This window comes from Carya illinoinensis, chromosome 11, assembly GCF_018687715.1.
Source record: "Carya illinoinensis cultivar Pawnee chromosome 11, C.illinoinensisPawnee_v1, whole genome shotgun sequence".
In the NCBI taxonomy this organism is placed as follows: Eukaryota; Viridiplantae; Streptophyta; class Magnoliopsida; order Fagales; family Juglandaceae; genus Carya; species Carya illinoinensis.
This window is the reverse complement of record NC_056762.1, coordinates 15,062,197-15,079,500: the sequence shown is the minus strand read 5'-3', so window position 1 is coordinate 15,079,500 and position 17,304 is coordinate 15,062,197. Positions and strand designations below refer to the sequence as shown.

The following is a 17,304-nucleotide window of genomic DNA, read 5'->3' as shown; positions in this document are numbered from 1 at the left end:
CCGTTAGAGTTGGGCATTCCACCTCCCCAACAGTTGGAATGGGAACCCATCCCTACATAAATAGGCCTTTAAGAAAAGTTTATAAAAAAAAATGGGTTACAATCCGGATAATTGGTTATCAATAATGCTTATTCAAGAATCAAAACCAGGTAGATACACGCGTGCATTTCCCGAAACCACCAGATGTCCGAATACATATCCGGATACTTTCCCTTGCACTTATCTAACAGAAATCTAACAGAATTCAATCGAAAAAAATAAATAAATATCCAATCAAAACAAAATTGAAAGGGAAATATTCCAACTTTGCAGCAAAATAAAGTTGCTAAAAGTTTGGACACTACATAAAATTAATACAGCCAAAAAGGGAAACATTCCAATTAGCAACCCATCAGTATAGACGATGGCACAAACATAACATTCGAACGAAAAATATTAGTAAATCTCAAACGCAAGGAAAGCACCGTCAAAACATAGTAATGTAATTCAATAGAGAATTACATCCTCTCCTCGAAGGAAGTATTCAAAGATCAAATAAGATATAAATAATGAAGGTTGATTCCAATAGGAAACAAAATCTAATGAGCGCAAGGGATGATCCCATGCAATCCTAGTGTCCTCAGATAAAACGACTTAATCAAGAATGACGAGACGAATTTTAAAGCTTGTCTTCGAACTCGGAAAGTGGGGTCATCTGCTCCTTTAATCCCTTCCTCTTGCGAATGTCTGTTACAAGCTGGGCAGCCTGTGATCCAGATTCCAATGGATCAGATGACATCAAAGACACATTGGGGGAAGGCCTGCCCTGAGGTTGCAGCCCTCAAAGTACTTGAGAATCCGAAAGATTCAATGACAGGCAGGTATGCCTTGATGTTGTAAAGAGGGGTACCGGGCCTCTGGATTTCCTCAAACACATGCCCACGTTTCTGGTTAAGAACACTGTAGATACCACCAAGTGCCTGTTCCGGAGCTTGTATCTCCACCAAGTACACAGGTTCAAGAAGCCTGGGTTTAGCAGTCAGCTGGGAAGCATATATAACCCTCCTAGCAGTTGGAATGACCTGACCCCCACCTCTGTGGATGGCATCGGCGTGAAGAACCACATCACAGACTTCAAAGCAGATACCTCTCATGTTTTCTTCAGCCAATGCACCTTCCTTAGAAGCCCACTGAAACCCGGCTACAACAGAATCCTTAATTTCATTCAGGTACTGAACTCCCTTACACATATCCACTACCATATTAGGGCCCGTAGTCTCTGGGCCAAAACACTAAATTTTCTTCGCAAGATCCTTATCCCAACCAAACTCCTCAGACAAGATTTTGGAACGAACTTTAGGATCATCCCTTGGACCGATACGGCCATCATCAATGGCCTCCGCAAGCCCCTCTTCCAAGGGACGCGCTTCCATGTACAAACGGTTGTGCTTGTTGGGTGACTTGCTCATCACAGTACGGGAAGACTTCTCAAGGACTGTCTCACGGAAGGATACAACAGGATCAGACTTGATAATCTCTGTGCACCACCCATGAAATCATCCTGCAAATCCTTCAAACAGATCTCAAGGTGGAGTTCTCCAGCACCAGCTATGATGTGCTCTCCAGACTCTTCAATAGAACAGACGACCATAGGATCCGACTTAGCCAAACGTTTCAGTCCTTCAACAAGCTTGGGAAGGTCAGATGCAACCTTGCATTGAACAGCCACACGCACTACAGGCGATACAGAGAACTTCATGGCACGGATTGGGTGTGCATCAACTTCCTTCTCATTTGTCAAAGTAGCATTCTTGGTGATATACTGATCCAACCCAACCAAGGCGACCGTGTTACCGCAAGGCACATCCTCTACTGTTTCCTGCTTCTTCCCCATCCAGATAACAGTTCTCTGCACACTCTTAACATACAAGTCCTTCTTTTCCCCGGGCACAAAGTTGGGACCCATGATTCTAACTTTCAGCCCAGTCGAGACCTTACCAGCAAACACGCGACCAAAGGCAAAGAACCTACCCTTATCAGATGCAGGAATCATTTTTGATACATAGAGCATTAGAGGGCCCTCGGGATCACAGTTTCTGATAGCATTAGCATAAATATCATCGAGGGGACCCTCATACAAGTTCTCAACACGATACCTTTGGGCCGTGCCTGGAGAGGGAAGGTGAAATATCATCATTTCCAACAGGGCACTACTTGCTGGCAGCCAGTTCTGCATGACACGTTTCATCAATGTCTTCCCCATTAAATCCTTCTCCTCTGACTTCATGGTGACACCAAGCTTCTGCAACATTGGCCACAACTTGTCCTTCTGGTCATTCATGCAAGTGTTGATTATCTGCTTGATAGGTTCATAGCAGAACTGAACAAATCCACGCTTGCAGGTAGGAGACCCATTGTTCTTGCTGGTCCATTTCTTTGTAGCTGGATCAAAGAAGTTTTCACCCCAGATTCGTTCCATCATCTTGGCCTCATCCACTCCAAATTTGGAGGCATACATCTTGGCAAAATTGGTCAGAGTAAAAGCCCAACCGTGCAAACCAGCAGAGAAGGCAACTGTCCCCTTCTCAGGATAAACCTGAACATCACCCAAGAGGGGATCTTCATATGTGGCCATGATGACATTTGCATTCTCAATAACCCTCTGGAATGTTTGGTAAGCCTCCTCTCCATCAACCTGGAGCTCAAGGAAACACCTGTCCATTTTGTTAACAGTCAAGACAGGCCTAATCCTTTCTCCCAAGGCCTGTCTGAGCACAGTTTCCGTCTGGACACAAACACCTTCAACACAGTCAACGACCACAAGTGCACCATCAGTAATGCGTAGGGCAGCTGTGACCTCTGATGAGAAGTCAACGTGCCCAGGGGAGTCAATGAGATTGATGAGGTACTCATTCCCTTGTCGCTCACCCTTGTAGCTCTTCAAAGCCTCGTCAGTCATCTCATAATAGAGAGAGATACCAGTGGATTTAATTGTGATGCCACGTTCTGCCTCATCCGCTCGGGTATCCGTCATCCGGACATCACCCGCAACTTCTTGTGCAATGATACCAGCAGCAGCCACGAGAGAATCTGTAAGTGTAGACTTACCTGAAATTTTATTTTATTAAATAAATCATTAGACCTTGAACAACAAAACATTCTAACATTATTCAATTATATGCCATGCATGAAAAAAGTCATAAAACAAGAGCTTTTCTTCCATTTTTGGTGGGGTGCAGCCGGCCTGTGCAGTAGTGCACTGTATGGTCCACGCTCATCACTCGGAGGCCCCAGCAACAAGCTACTGCAGCAGGCCATCCCCTAATAAAAATTATTTTGCATCATCTGGCCCAATCACACGTATCAGATATTAAACATATAAGACAGAGCTTGAAGTGACATTAGCTGGACAACTAAGAAAAAATATCATATAATAAGAAGGGTTCCAGTCAAATCATATAATTATAGAACAAGCAGTTACGTAACAAAAACAAGTATCGCCACCAAACAAAAATTTACATCTCCTCTGTCAGATATCACCTAAGACTTGAGGCAAACATCACCAGGTGTTTGCAAATACAAAAGGCAAAACCAACATCTCTATTAACTCTAATGTAAGTAAAAACCTCCCACTTATGCCTGCTGCAATCAACAATTATGATGCCTTGTACCAACAACAACACATGAATATTCTTAGACCGGCCCTCTACTGTAGTTTAATCATATATACAGAAAAAAATATTTTCCAGAACAAAACATTCAAAAACTGAAGTAATCTGTAATCCATTAGAGAAAATTATACGCAATGGCCAAATATTAATAGAAAATCATACCATGATCAACATGAGCAATAACAGACATATTGCGGATGTTGTGTTTGTAATCCATAATCCTCCGAAGCTCATCTGCTGTGAACTTCACCTGCAAATATTAAAATAATTATGAATTTATCAAAAACAGAAAACAGAAAAAAAAAAAAAAAAAAAAAAAAAAAACCAGCAAATAAAGAAGCCATATAAAAAAAAATAAATTACGTACCATCTTGGTTAGCCTTTAAATGGCACGAAAATGAAAAGGTATTTGCCAAGAGGACTTCCTCCAAGAATTAAATTAACACCTGCCCACAAAACAACAATGTTTTCACACTTAAATCAACGAACACAGAAAAAAGAATTGATGGTCAACCCATATTACAATTTTAAGGAGGAAAAGCACATCTCTGAGAATAAGTAGCACAACAGTCGAAAATCAGACATGTAATCGTCATCAATCACCAACCAAACAACAATTTAAAAATACCGAAACCTTCACAACAGTTCTATTTGTTTCAAAAATAAAACGTACGCTCATACAAGCACACCAATACAAACTGGGTGAAAACCAAAATACGAGAACTAAAAATAGAACGTATATAATTAATCTACCCATACATCAAGTTTTAGGTGGGGAAAGGCGATAGTTTATGATAATATTGTCCTTCAAGGACAACTAGCCATCATTTGAAACACAATATGTGTGTGTATATAAACATCCACACGTATGAAGATTATCAAACCTCACTAAAATTTATCCGCTTTATTCATCAGAGGCTTAAAATAGTGACTACAAATCTGGAATTAGAAAACCAAGAAAATAAATCAAAAGAGAAAAAAGTTATAAACGATTATTCTTAATATCACGAATAGCCAGTCACGTTCCAGATTTACAAATGAACTTTATATAGAAAACACAAAAAGATACAAAATCAGAAGCTCCGTCCGGGAAAACGTGCAGAGCGGGAGATGTAATTTTTATGATAAAAAACTACACCAATAATAGTAAGGCATGAAAAAATCTGATCTGCAGGTAAGGACCGAAGAGGAGATATACGAACCTTAGAGCTTGGGTGCAGACTCCTCAGATGGAAATGAAAAAATCAGATTAACGAACCTTAGAGCGAGATGCAAGATAGATAACCTGTGGTCGACCACGCTTTCCTATAGGGTTTTGTCATTGCTGGGCCGGCTGGGCTTAATTGGGCCTTGGTTTCTCAGACTTTATGTGAAGCAAGCCCATCATTTTAGTCTGAAGCTGTTGCCGGGCATTCGTCCGAAAGCACAGAAAGAAACTATTTCAATGAACAATGATAAATTACATGGTTTTTATTATATAAAAATATGTCTATCATTCAATCCAAGAAAAGAACACAAAATACAACAATTATTAGTATCAATGATTACAGTATTCCCAATATAAGGCAAAGGAAATGCACTTGATTTTTCTCTTTAAAATAAAAAGTTCCCCTTAGAAATTAAGATGACAAAATACCATTTATTAAATTCAAAAGTATTATTTTTTTAAACAAAAAGTAAACATCCAAAAATCAAAAATATTTAAAAAATAATAATTTTTTTCCCTTTTTTCCTGCTTTCAATTTTTCATTTTTTTTTATATTTGTTTTTAAGAAATAAGTTTTGAATTTTTGTTTATTTAGTTTTTTGGACTTTTACATATTTTGTATATTCTTAGTTTTTTTTTTATAATTTTCTAGTTTTTTTTTATTTGTTTAATGTCTTTATTAAGGTTAAGTATGTCAAATTTTAGGAGAATATTATAATTTTTTGGTAGTTTGGGAATAATTGCAAATTAGGTAGCGGTTTGAGGGGCCTTTTTCAAAACAAATAACTAAGGGTGAGCATATACTTAGCGAGAGTTGGATTCTCCTAAATACAACTCCAACTTTGATTTTGAAGTTCAATTTTGAATTCTGACTCCAACTCCAACTCGTACTTGTCGAAGCGGACTCGGATTTGAACTTTTAGTTTTGGACATTTTTTAGCTTCATATTTAGTCCATTTTTAAAAAGAATTTTTGTGGGCTTTCAAGTTTCAATTTTTCTAAAAAATTGTAAACTAAAACTAAATCATTTCACTGCCAATTTACTTCTATACTAATATCTAACTTATTTTTATAATAGACTTATACTATAGTATTACATATTATTTTTAGTGTCTAATTATATGATATTATACTACAATATTATATGTTATTATATTATACTGTCTAACTTATTTACAATTTATTTTTACACTAGACTTATTTCTAATATCTAATTACTTGTTATTATATTTTAGTAAATTAGTATTATCATACTCAATTATATTGATTAGAGCTGATGATGTGCCGAAATGTCTCTAATTTCATGATAACCCTAAATGAATTTCATTTGTTTGGTTGTAGGATTGCGTGACAGTTGAGGAAGATCATCATCAGCTTGATCATACTTGAACTCAGGACTGTGATTACCATCACGCTCATCTTTGATGATTATGTTATGTATAATAACACAAGCTTTCATTATATTTGTTAGATTCCTAATCTTGAACATTTGAGCAAGTCCACAAACAGTTGCAAAGCATTGTTGAAGGACCCTAAATACATGCTCTACATCCTTTCTTGCTAATTTATGTGCTGCTACAAAATATTTCTTCTTATTCCCTTGTAGAGATGAAATAGTCTTCACAAATATTGACCACTTTGGATAAATACCATTGGCAAGGTAGCACCCTATAGTTTAGTCATTGCCATTGATTGAACAACTTACTAGAAGAGCAAGCCTTTGGGCAAATAGATATCATTATGCAAACTGGATAATTTAAAAACTGCATATCATATCTAAAGATCTTTTGAAGCAACTACTTCTAATATAATAGTTGGTTTACGACTGTGGTTGGAGTACTTTCCAGGCAGCAGAATGGTTTTTCCAATTCCAATGCAGGCAATCAATGTTTCCTAATATTCTTGGGAATCCACATTATTCACTAACAGCAAACAATCGAGCAATATTATTGACATTTGGACGCCGCAAATACATTATAAAAAATATTTACAATTGCAATTACAAATTTTTTTAGGCTCTCCATTGTGGTGATGTCTCTTATCTGTATGTATTCATCAATAAAATCAACAATTATTCCATACACAAGCAGTCTAAGTGCAGTGGTTATATTTTGCACGGAAGATAGATCGAGTTTTCTAGCATTATTTCTTCTTTGGATAAAGTAAGGCTCATAAGCCTCTAGCTCTTTTAAAATATGAAGAAATAGAGGACAACTCATATGAAATCTCCTTCAAACTATATTCGAGGGATATACTGGTTCTTCTACAAAATAGTCATGAAATAAACGTTCGTACCCTTAAATATGATCACAGCGAATATACTTACGACGTTGGCAATTGCCATAATAATTCGATGTTGATCCGTCATCATCATTAAGAATAACCTCTAACTCATCTTCAAATGATAAGTTAAGTAAAAATTTGCGAAAGAACGAACGAACCATTTAAGAAACGAGTGGAAAATGAGGCCGAAATGAAATTTCTCTTAAGATGAAATGAGACTTAGGTTGTTGAAGATGTGAATGGAACCAAAAGTCCTCTTATTTATATACAAAATTTTACCGTTAGAGAAAATATGGCCATTAGGAAAAAGTTTAAAATTATTATCGTTATATATGGGATAACAAATATTACTATTAGAGAAATGACAAAAAATATTACCGTTACAACGTGGGTAATATATATTACTGTCAGAGACAAGATAAAAAATATTATCATTATATAAAGGATAAAAAATGTTATCATTAGACAAAGATCAAAAAACTATTACCGTTACATCTCAAACAAAACCTTAATCTTGATTTTTATTTATTCGTTACAAATACCATCGTGCTGGAAAATGCACATATTAAAAAAATATTATTTTTAATACCGTAATAATTTCAAAACTATTATTGTACTTGGAAAAAAATAATAGGATAAGTGTTTACAAAATTAGGTAGAGAGAGAGAGTTGAAAACATGAGGAAAAAGATAAAAGAGTTAGTAGTTAAGTTTGTAAATGAAAGTAAGAGAAAAAAGTAATAAAGAAATAATAGAGAAATATTATTTTAATAAAATAGAGAAATGATAAGGAATGAAATGTGTGAAGTTTTTGAAAAATAAGTAAAATTTAATAAGTGTGTTTTTTAGCCAAATTTACAGGAAATCCAATGTGAATGCTCTTATATATTTTACTAGACCTAGCTAAAGACTAATTTTATTAGCTTTCGTTAAGGCTTAAAAGAGATATTCAAGGCCAAATTGTTATTAAATTAATGAAAAATTTTATTTACAATCCTAAGTAAGGGACTATGTAGTCCCATTGATGAATGAGAGTAAAAGGAGAAAAATCATCATTTTAAAAATGATATTATTGTAATTAATTTTTTTTTAAACATAACTGTATGGGTTTACATGAGCAGTCCTCAAATAGGAACTGTACGTAGACTAACTATAAATTAATTGACTAATTAGACTTTGTAACTCCACCTCATCAATTTGTAACATCCTCTACCTTGTCTCTCCAACTTCTTTCTTTTCCTCAATTATCCACAACGCAATCTCACCATCCCATCCCATTTTATTGTGATAGGAGAAACCACAATTTTTGACGGCCAACTTGCAACAGAACAAAGTATCTAAAGCTCTGAAGCCAAATCAAAAATTGCATTTACATCTATAGAAAGGAAAACATTCTAAGAATATACCTAAAAAAGGCAGCAGCACGAAGCAAACCTGATGTAAAGGGACTATGGCACAACATAAAAAGGGATGTAACCGCTCCCACCAAGCGTTTATTGTGATCACATCCATGACAACATTTGAAAGATAAAAAGGTCGCAAATCTCAACCACAAGGTAGCAGAAGCAAAGTTTTTAAAACCATTCTGTACGGCCGGTATTTATCGTTCTGATGTAGTATCTAGTATAATATTTTACATCATTCTATTTCACTTCAAATTTCGACCCTTTTCGGTCCATTTCGGCCATTTAAGTTGGAATTAACATTTCTGTTTCCATTTTATTTTAGACTATTTTTATAATTTTTTTTATACTTGAATGTCATTTTGTAAATTTAAATCTAGACGATATTTAATTAATTTTAGAATATAATATATATTTATATATATATATATATATTTTATAACTTTAAAGATATCATCTCATTTTACTTTTTTTTTTTTTTAAATATCATTATTTTTAATAATTTATCTATCATTTTATTTTTTTTCTGTCTTAACTCAAATTTTTAATTTTTTTAATATATATTCATTTTATAAATTTTCAATTCTTCTATATATATACATATAATACGTATGCACATACATGATACGTATTTAAATATATATTTATTTATTCTATTCTATTAGTTATTATAATAAATATTTATATGTAATATATAATTAATTTCGAAATATTACACCGAAATACACCAGTATCCAAATATTTCGTTTCAATTCTTAAACCTGAATGATAGCCAACATGCATAAAAGAAAAACACGATCACATGTCACGGCAACTAAATAATTAACCATCAGTTGGAAAAGTTCAAAACATAGTAAATGTAGCTCAATACGAAATTAAATCCTGTCCTTTGAAAGAAATATTTAAAGACCAGACTAGACAATAACAATGGAGGTTGATTCCAATAAGACACATTACTATGACAATATTTCAAAAACAGGACACAAAAACTAAAGCGAAAGAGAGCAAGGAGGAGGCTGTGGAGGGATGATTCCCTGCAATCAATCTCAACCAGGTTTATAACTTCTTGCTCCACCGGTAAAACGACTTCACCAATAGCGATCCGTTGAATTTTACAGCTTGTCTTCGAACTCCGAAAGTGGGGTCATCTGCTCCTTCAAGCCCTTCCTCTTGCGAATGTCTGTTACAAGCTGCGCTGCCTGTGATCCAGATTCCAATGGATCAGATGACATCATATCCCAGTGATCGAAGACACATTGGGGGAAGGCCTGCCCTGACGTTGCAGCCCTCAACGTACTTGAGAATCCAAAAGATTCAACGACAGGAAGGTATGCCTTGATGTTGTAAAGAGGGGTACCAGGCCTCTGGATTTCCTCAAACACATGCCCACGTTTCTGGTTAAGAACACTGTAGATACCACCGAGTGCCTGTTCAGGAGCTTGGATCTCCACCAAGTACACAGGTTCAAGAAGCCTGGGTTTGGCAGTAATCTGGGAAGCATATATAACCCTCCTAGCAGTTGGAATGACCTGACCACCACCTCTGTGGATGGCATCGGCGTGAAGAACCACATCACATACTTCAAAGCAGATACCTCTCATGTTTTCTTCAGCCAATGCACCTTCCTTAGAAGCCCACTGAAACCCGGCCACAACAGAATCCTTAATTTCATTCAGGTACTGAACTCCCTTACACATATCCACTACCATATTAGGGCCAGTAGTCTCCGGGCCAAAACACCAAATTTTCTTCGCAAGATCCTTATCCCAACCAAACTCCTCAGACAAGATTTTGGAACGAAGTTTAGGATCATCCCTTGGACCGATACGGCCATCATCAATGGCCTCTGCAAGCCCCTCTTCCAAGGGACGTGCTTCCATGTACAAACGGTTGTGCTTGTTGGGTGACTTGCTCATCACAGTACGGCAAGACTTCTCAAGGACTGTCTCACGGAAGGATACAACAGGATCAGACTTGATAATCTCTGCACCACCCATAAAATCATCCTGCAAATCCTTCAAACAGATCTCAAGGTGGAGTTCTCCAGCACCAGCTATTATGTGCTCTCCGGACTCTTCAATAGAACAGACGACCATAGGATCCGACTTTGCCAAACGTTTCAGTCCTTCAACAAGCTTGGGAAGGTCAGATGCAACCTTGCATTGAACAGCCACACGTACGACAGGCGATACAGAGAACTTCATGGCACGGATTGGGTGCGCATCAACTTCCTTCTCATTTGTCAAAGTAGCATTCTTGGTGATATACTGATCCAACCCAACCAAGGCGACCGTGTTACCGCAAGGCACATCCTCTACTGTTTCCTGCTTCTTCCCCATCCAGATAACAGTTCTCTGCACACTCTTAACATACAAGTCCTTCTTTTCCCCGGGTACAAAGTTGGGACCCATGATTCTAACTTTCAGCCCAGTCGAGACCTTACCAGCAAACACCCGACCAAAGGCAAAGAACCTACCCTTATCAGATGCAGGAATCATTTTTGATACATAGAGCATTAGAGGGCCCTCGGGATCACAGTTTCTGATCGCATTAGCATAAATATCATCGAGGGGACCCTCATACAAGTTCTCAACACGGTACTTTTGGGCTGTGCTAGGAGATGGAAGGTGAAATATCATCATTTCCAACAGGGCACTACTAGCTGGCAGCCAGGTCTGCATGACACGTTTCATCAATGGCTTTCCCATTAAATCCTTCTCGTCTGACTTCATGGTGACACCAAGCTTCTGCAACATTGGCCACAGCTTGTCCTTCTGATCATTCATGCAAATGTTGATTATCTGCTTGATAGGTTCATAGCAGAACTGAACAAAACCACGCTTGCAGGTAGGAGACCCAGTGTTCTTGCTAGTCCATTTCCTTGTAGCAGGATCAAAGAAGTTTTCACCCCAGAGTCGTTCCATCATCTTGGCCTCATCCACTCCAAATTTGGAGGCATACATCTTGGCAAAATTGGTCAGAGTAAAAGCCCAACCATGCAAACCAGCGGAGAAGGCAACCGTCCCCTTCTCAGGATAAACCTGAACATCACCGAGGAGGGGATCTTCATACGTGGCCATGATGACATTTGCATTCTCAATAACCCTCTGGAATGTTTGGTAAGCCTCCTCTCCATCAACCTGGAGCTCAAGGAAACACCTGTCCATTTTGTTAACAGTCAAGACAGGCCTAATCCTTTCACCCAAGGCCTGTCTGAGCACGGTTTCTGTCTGGACACAGACACCTTCAACACAATCAACAACCACAAGTGCACCATCAGTAATGCGAAGAGCAGCTGTGACCTCAGATGAGAAGTCAACGTGCCCAGGAGAGTCAATGAGATTGATGAGGTATTCATTCCCATTCCGTTCCCCCTTGTAGCTCTTCAGAGCCTCATCAGTCATCTCATAATAGAGAGAAATACCAGTAGATTTAATTGTGATGCCACGTTCTGCCTCATCAGCACGGGTATCTGTCATCCGGACATCACCCGCAACTTCTTGTGCAATAATACCAGCAGCAGCCACAAGAGAATCAGTTAGCGTAGATTTCCCTGTTGAGGAGGCAAATAAGAACATCAAGACTTGTATCAAGCCAACTAAAGATGAAATATAATGACAGATAAACAAGGATAGCACGTTGTATTAACCATTGTTAATATGATGAAATGAGCACAACTCAAACAAGTCTAATAGACCGAATAAAAAAAGAAAAAAAGGGAGAAATCCCGTGAAAAAAACCCGGCTTTAATTAGAAGCTTAAACCATCCATATCTCTCTCTCTTGTCAAGAGCCATCAATGTGTTTCAGTAGCCATGAATATGGCGCAAGCCCAATATTTTGGTCAGGCTACAAGAACAAAGAAAATATATGTAAAATCCCATACCATGATCCACATGCGCAATAACAGACATATTACGAATGTTGTGCTTGTAGTCCATAATCCTACGGAGCTCATCAGCCGTAAACTTCACCTGCAAGTGTAAACATATTTCTCCACTCAGATCATGCACCGTTAATACAAAGAAAATTTAATAACCGAACAAACATTATTAAGATAAAAGGCACTTACCATCTTGACTAGTCTTGAAATGACAAACAAAAAACCTTGAATAATCAAATAGCACCTGCCCACCAAAACAATCAAACGTTGCATTTATAAAAATGGCAGAACACGCACTGGGAAACAAGCTTCAGAACAGACATACCAAAGCAGTTTGACTTCTTCATACATTCCTCTCAAGAAAAATATGGAACGTAAACTCAGTTAGACATTTGCTCTCGCTGTTCATAATCTTAAAACCGAGATTTTCCATAAATTAGTAGTTTTTAACAAAATCAAGAACTTGTCTGAAAAATCAATTCCTATTAAAAGCTGTGGTTACTTTGAGGACTACTTGAAAATCAGGTATCAAATTTACAAAAAAATAAATTGGATTAAGTTTAGAAAAAACAATCATTTACCTAATCGCAGAAGTTAATCCTTGTCATCGTATATTTAAACAAAACAAGATAGGTTCTCCTCAAATCAAATAAAGCATTCAGTAAGAAAGTATATAGCATTCAAACAAGTAGCCGGAAACCAAACAATAAAACCTGTGATCACTATTTTCACTAATCGACAACTCTCGCGTCTAATAAAAATTACCACGAGTCAAAACCACAGCTATATCCGATGCCGAAACTGACATACCACAGCATCTCAAAGAAAAGTATGCAAGCCGATCTATAAACACATCATAAGAAAATAACAAAAATTTTCCAGCTGACCCTAGCGAGAAACAGTTATACTAAGCAAAGAAAAATTACTCTGCTGAAAATTCACAACGCTGAATACAAGAACAAAATTCAAATACTAACGATCTTCCCAAACAAATCCGATACGCACAAAATCGTAGGCTAAGTTTGACAATCAGGGGAAAAACTGAGAAATATTTCGCATAAAAGAGGTGCAAAAGGAGATAAAAAGTGCCTGATCTAATTCAAGAACCGAAGTACTGACCTCAGACAAACAGGGATTTCAGTAAAGAGAAATCTAGAGCAATTTGCTTGGAAAATACGCACAGGTGAGAGCGAGAGAGAGAGAGTAGCCTCAGCCGTCTACGATAGTGAGGCAGCGAGGGTGAGAGAAAGGAGAGGATACAAGAGAATATATTAGGCGCTGAGAGGCATATGCGATTCGTGACGCCATGATTTTAGGGTTTTTAATCGGGCTGGGCTTCCAAATTTAGTCATTTCTAGCCCAAATCAATTTCTCTTTCTTCCTTTTTTTTTTTTTTTTCCTCTCCCATCTGTATGCACGAGGGAATTTTCCTCCGAATTAAGTAACAAATACTCAAATAGTCAAATACCCATTAAATTCATTATAAGCGATTTTTTTTAATAAATGCTAGATATAGTTTTGATAAATATAAATCTTGCCTATTTATTTTAAAAAAAATCATGAAATTTATTATTAAAAAATAATTTTTTATATAAATCTCATATTTCTTTATTTTTTTAAAAGATTTGACAAAATTTATATTATGTAATTGTAAATATTATTTCTTATTTAAAATTATGATAATTAATAAATATAGATTTTAATTTCTATTTAAAATTATATTAATCAGATCAAATAAATTATGTGGATTAATTCAAATCATTTATATGAAATATGTTAAAATGAATCGTATTATATTAATATATTTTTAATTAATTATTAAACAAATTAAAATGAATAATATGACACAATCTAATATTTAAATATATCGTATTAAAATTTAAATATATATTGTGAGAGACTCCACGTGTCCTTCATCCCCGCACTTGATTTGAAACACGCAAACTATTTGCTTTTTGTTTTTTCTTATATTCAATTTTACTATTTTTTCCCATTTCTTGCAACCCACGTGTCAAATTCTAGCTTGAAATCCAGAGTATACAGTTATCTCCTTGATTTCTTGGACCTCACGGTTACGGGTCAAATTCTACTGCGGGAGGATATCTAAACAACACACAATATGATATAGAAAATTGAAAAGAAAAATTCTAATTGTCATTTCTACATTATATATTATATATAATGTCTTTTACTTTTTTTTTAAAAATCTTTTTTAGTAAATATATGATATATGAATAATAAATATAAGAATTCAATTAATCTAGTAAGAATAAAATTAATAAATAAAAATAAAATAAAATATAAATAATAAAAATAAACGAGACGGGGAGTATGTGGAATAATCAATAACAAAGTTGAAGTCAAAATCGCCATGCAACTTAAGACCTGTCGATGGCAGCTGTTTGGAACAATATCGCCTAACACAATCCTCGTGGATATATTTGGGTATGTAAAATTTAAATTAAGGCTTCGTTTAGATAGTAAAAATGTTTCATTTTATTATTATAGTTTTTTAAATTTTTACATAAAATATAATAAATAATTTAACTATTTTAATTCTTAATATAATAATAATATTAAAAAATAATATTCTAACTATATTTTATTCAATTTTCATCTTAGCTCATCTCATTTTAACTTATTATCCAAATGCCACATTAAGTACTTCAAATTTGAATCCTTTGTTTAAGATTTAGAGAAATTCTATTTGCAATCCCTATTTAGTCATTTATTAAATAAGAAAATGCATTATTTTAAGAGGGATATTTTTATAATTTTTAAAAATTTTTAAGATAAAATTATCTAAACATGCATTATAGTCTTCAAATAAAAACTATATGTAATATTGCTCTAAGATTTAACTTAAATTTACACTAAAATCAAACAAAATTTTAAAATATATAAAATCTTTTTAAGAAACAATACATTGAAATTAACTCAGTTGTATAAGAGGGGGTGCGCCCGTACAGAAAAAACTTCAGTACACTTATAACAATCTCTTAAAGGGAGAGGAAATAAATAATTAATTAATTAATTAAAAAGAAAAAAGAAAAAAAAGGCATTGAACCGTAAGCTTGGACCCATTTTTCTTAGTAGAGCAAGGAGGGAACTGTCAAAAGTGGTTTGTTTTAGTTCAGATGGTTGGGGTGAAAATGGCGATAGTTTTTTAAGAGGGTGGTGCCAATTGAAATCGATCGACAAGGACAGAAAGAATTGGTCAAAATCTTACTGTTGGTACTGATCAGTTCAACGGTTGGTCCGTTGGTTGCTAACCCATCCCCTAATTCACACCATAACTTCACAAATTCAAAACAAATCAACCAAAATTTACAATAAATTCAAAACTTCACAATAAATCAACTCTAAATTCACAACAAAATCATAAATTCATAGCAAAACTTTAAGAGAGTTGAACAAGAGAGATGAGGTGAGAATGAGAGAGGTGAACCGTGATCGACAAAAAGCTTGAAGAGATGTTTCAAAGAGGAGAGATGAGAGAGCTCGGAAAGGTGAGGGACAGGTCGAGGATGGGAGATCTCGAAGAGATGAGGGATAGGCTAAGCAGTGTGAAGGAGGAGGAGAGGGGAGGGCTGCGGAGTGAGAGAGGAGAGAGAAGAAAGAAAGAGGATCAGGAAGAAGAAGAGGGAGGGGAGAGGTTATTAAACCCTAGATCTAAACGGCGTCGTTTGGTGTATTAAACCGAATAGCAGCGTTGTTTCACTTACAATTTTTATTTTTATTTTTATATATTACATATAAAACGATGCTGTTTAAATCACTTTAGTGAAACGATGCCGTTTTACCTAAAATATATATATATATATATATATTATCAGTCGATTTGGGAATTTGGTTTAGATTGGGACCGAACCAACTGACGTTAGTTTCTTGTATTTCCTATTACCAGCCGACTGGTTCTCCATCGGTTCTAACCAATTCTTGTACACCTCTACAATTGGTTATCGCTTTTACACAACAACCAGAAAAAAGACACATCAATAATCTATTATGGTACTTTTTGCATAACTCCAATTCCATTACCTTCATGTTGTTGTTTGGGAAAAGTAGAAATATAGTGGAGTAGTTGAGACAAAAAATGAAAATTTCACGTCAAGATCACCCAAAGGATACCAAACACTATAACAAAACATGAGGGTCACACACCAATGAAAATGAAGTGAGATTGAATTAGTTTCAAAGATTTAAAGCCAAGAAATCTATGGGTACCAGGAGTGTGATCATCGAAATTGCAGAATCTCGACGACACGTAAGACTCAAAAAGTCTAGACAGCACATGAGGCTCACTGCTTGTTAGAAGACTACGTTTTGGCTCATCTTGTAGATCGATATTATGGGTTTTCTGGTTTATGAAAGAAATAAATAATCAAGTACGATAAGAACTTCAACTCAAGAACTAAATCAAGAACGTTATAATGAATTTATTTTGAGGGAAATCCTTCCTCTATAACTTACAACAACAATACACTTCTAAGATAGATCTCTTTCTATTCTTACAGCTATTTATATACAAATTTACGATCAAAACACACCATATGACAATGATACAAAAACTCTCCGTGTTATGAACTTCCCCAAATGTAAGTCTTTCTTTCTCAATCACAAGCTCCAGACCCTTCGTTGTCTTCAGTTCCTTCCACATACACTTTGTATTGTCTTCAATTCCTTCCACATACACTACAGTATACTCCTAACAATCGGTGCTTGAGAAGATCGGTGGTGTGACACATACACTTTTGGTGGCCACAAGGTAGTAGATCAAACATTTTCTAACCTAGTATAGAAAAAAGTGGAAAAAGAATAAGGAAAATACTGCATGGACAAGGGCTTGTTGGAGGGGAATGGTGGAAGAAAAACTTTTT

General features: G+C 35.7%; 1 protein-coding gene and 1 pseudogene across 2 annotated transcripts; both read right to left on the bottom strand.

The window, feature by feature from the left end:
* Positions 1-380: 380 nt before the first annotated feature.
* LOC122281235 lies at positions 381-4,936 on the bottom strand (annotated as a pseudogene). The gene is made up of 4 exons (XR_006230186.1): positions 4,853-4,936; positions 4,018-4,096; positions 3,813-3,900; positions 381-3,087 (listed from the first exon to the last, which is right to left on the bottom strand). The product of XR_006230186.1 is annotated as an elongation factor 2-like (transcript).
* A 4,409-nt stretch (positions 4,937-9,345) lies between these two features.
* LOC122280613 (elongation factor 2-like) lies at positions 9,346-13,702 on the bottom strand. Its single transcript, XM_043091581.1, has 4 exons — positions 13,544-13,702; positions 12,614-12,668; positions 12,428-12,515; positions 9,346-12,095 (listed from the first exon to the last, which is right to left on the bottom strand). Exons 2-4 carry the CDS (start codon positions 12,614-12,616, stop codon positions 9,655-9,657), a joined length of 2,532 nt encoding a protein of 843 aa, XP_042947515.1. The 5' UTR covers positions 12,617-12,668; positions 13,544-13,702; the 3' UTR covers positions 9,346-9,654.
* Between the last annotated feature and the right edge of the window lie 3,602 nt (positions 13,703-17,304).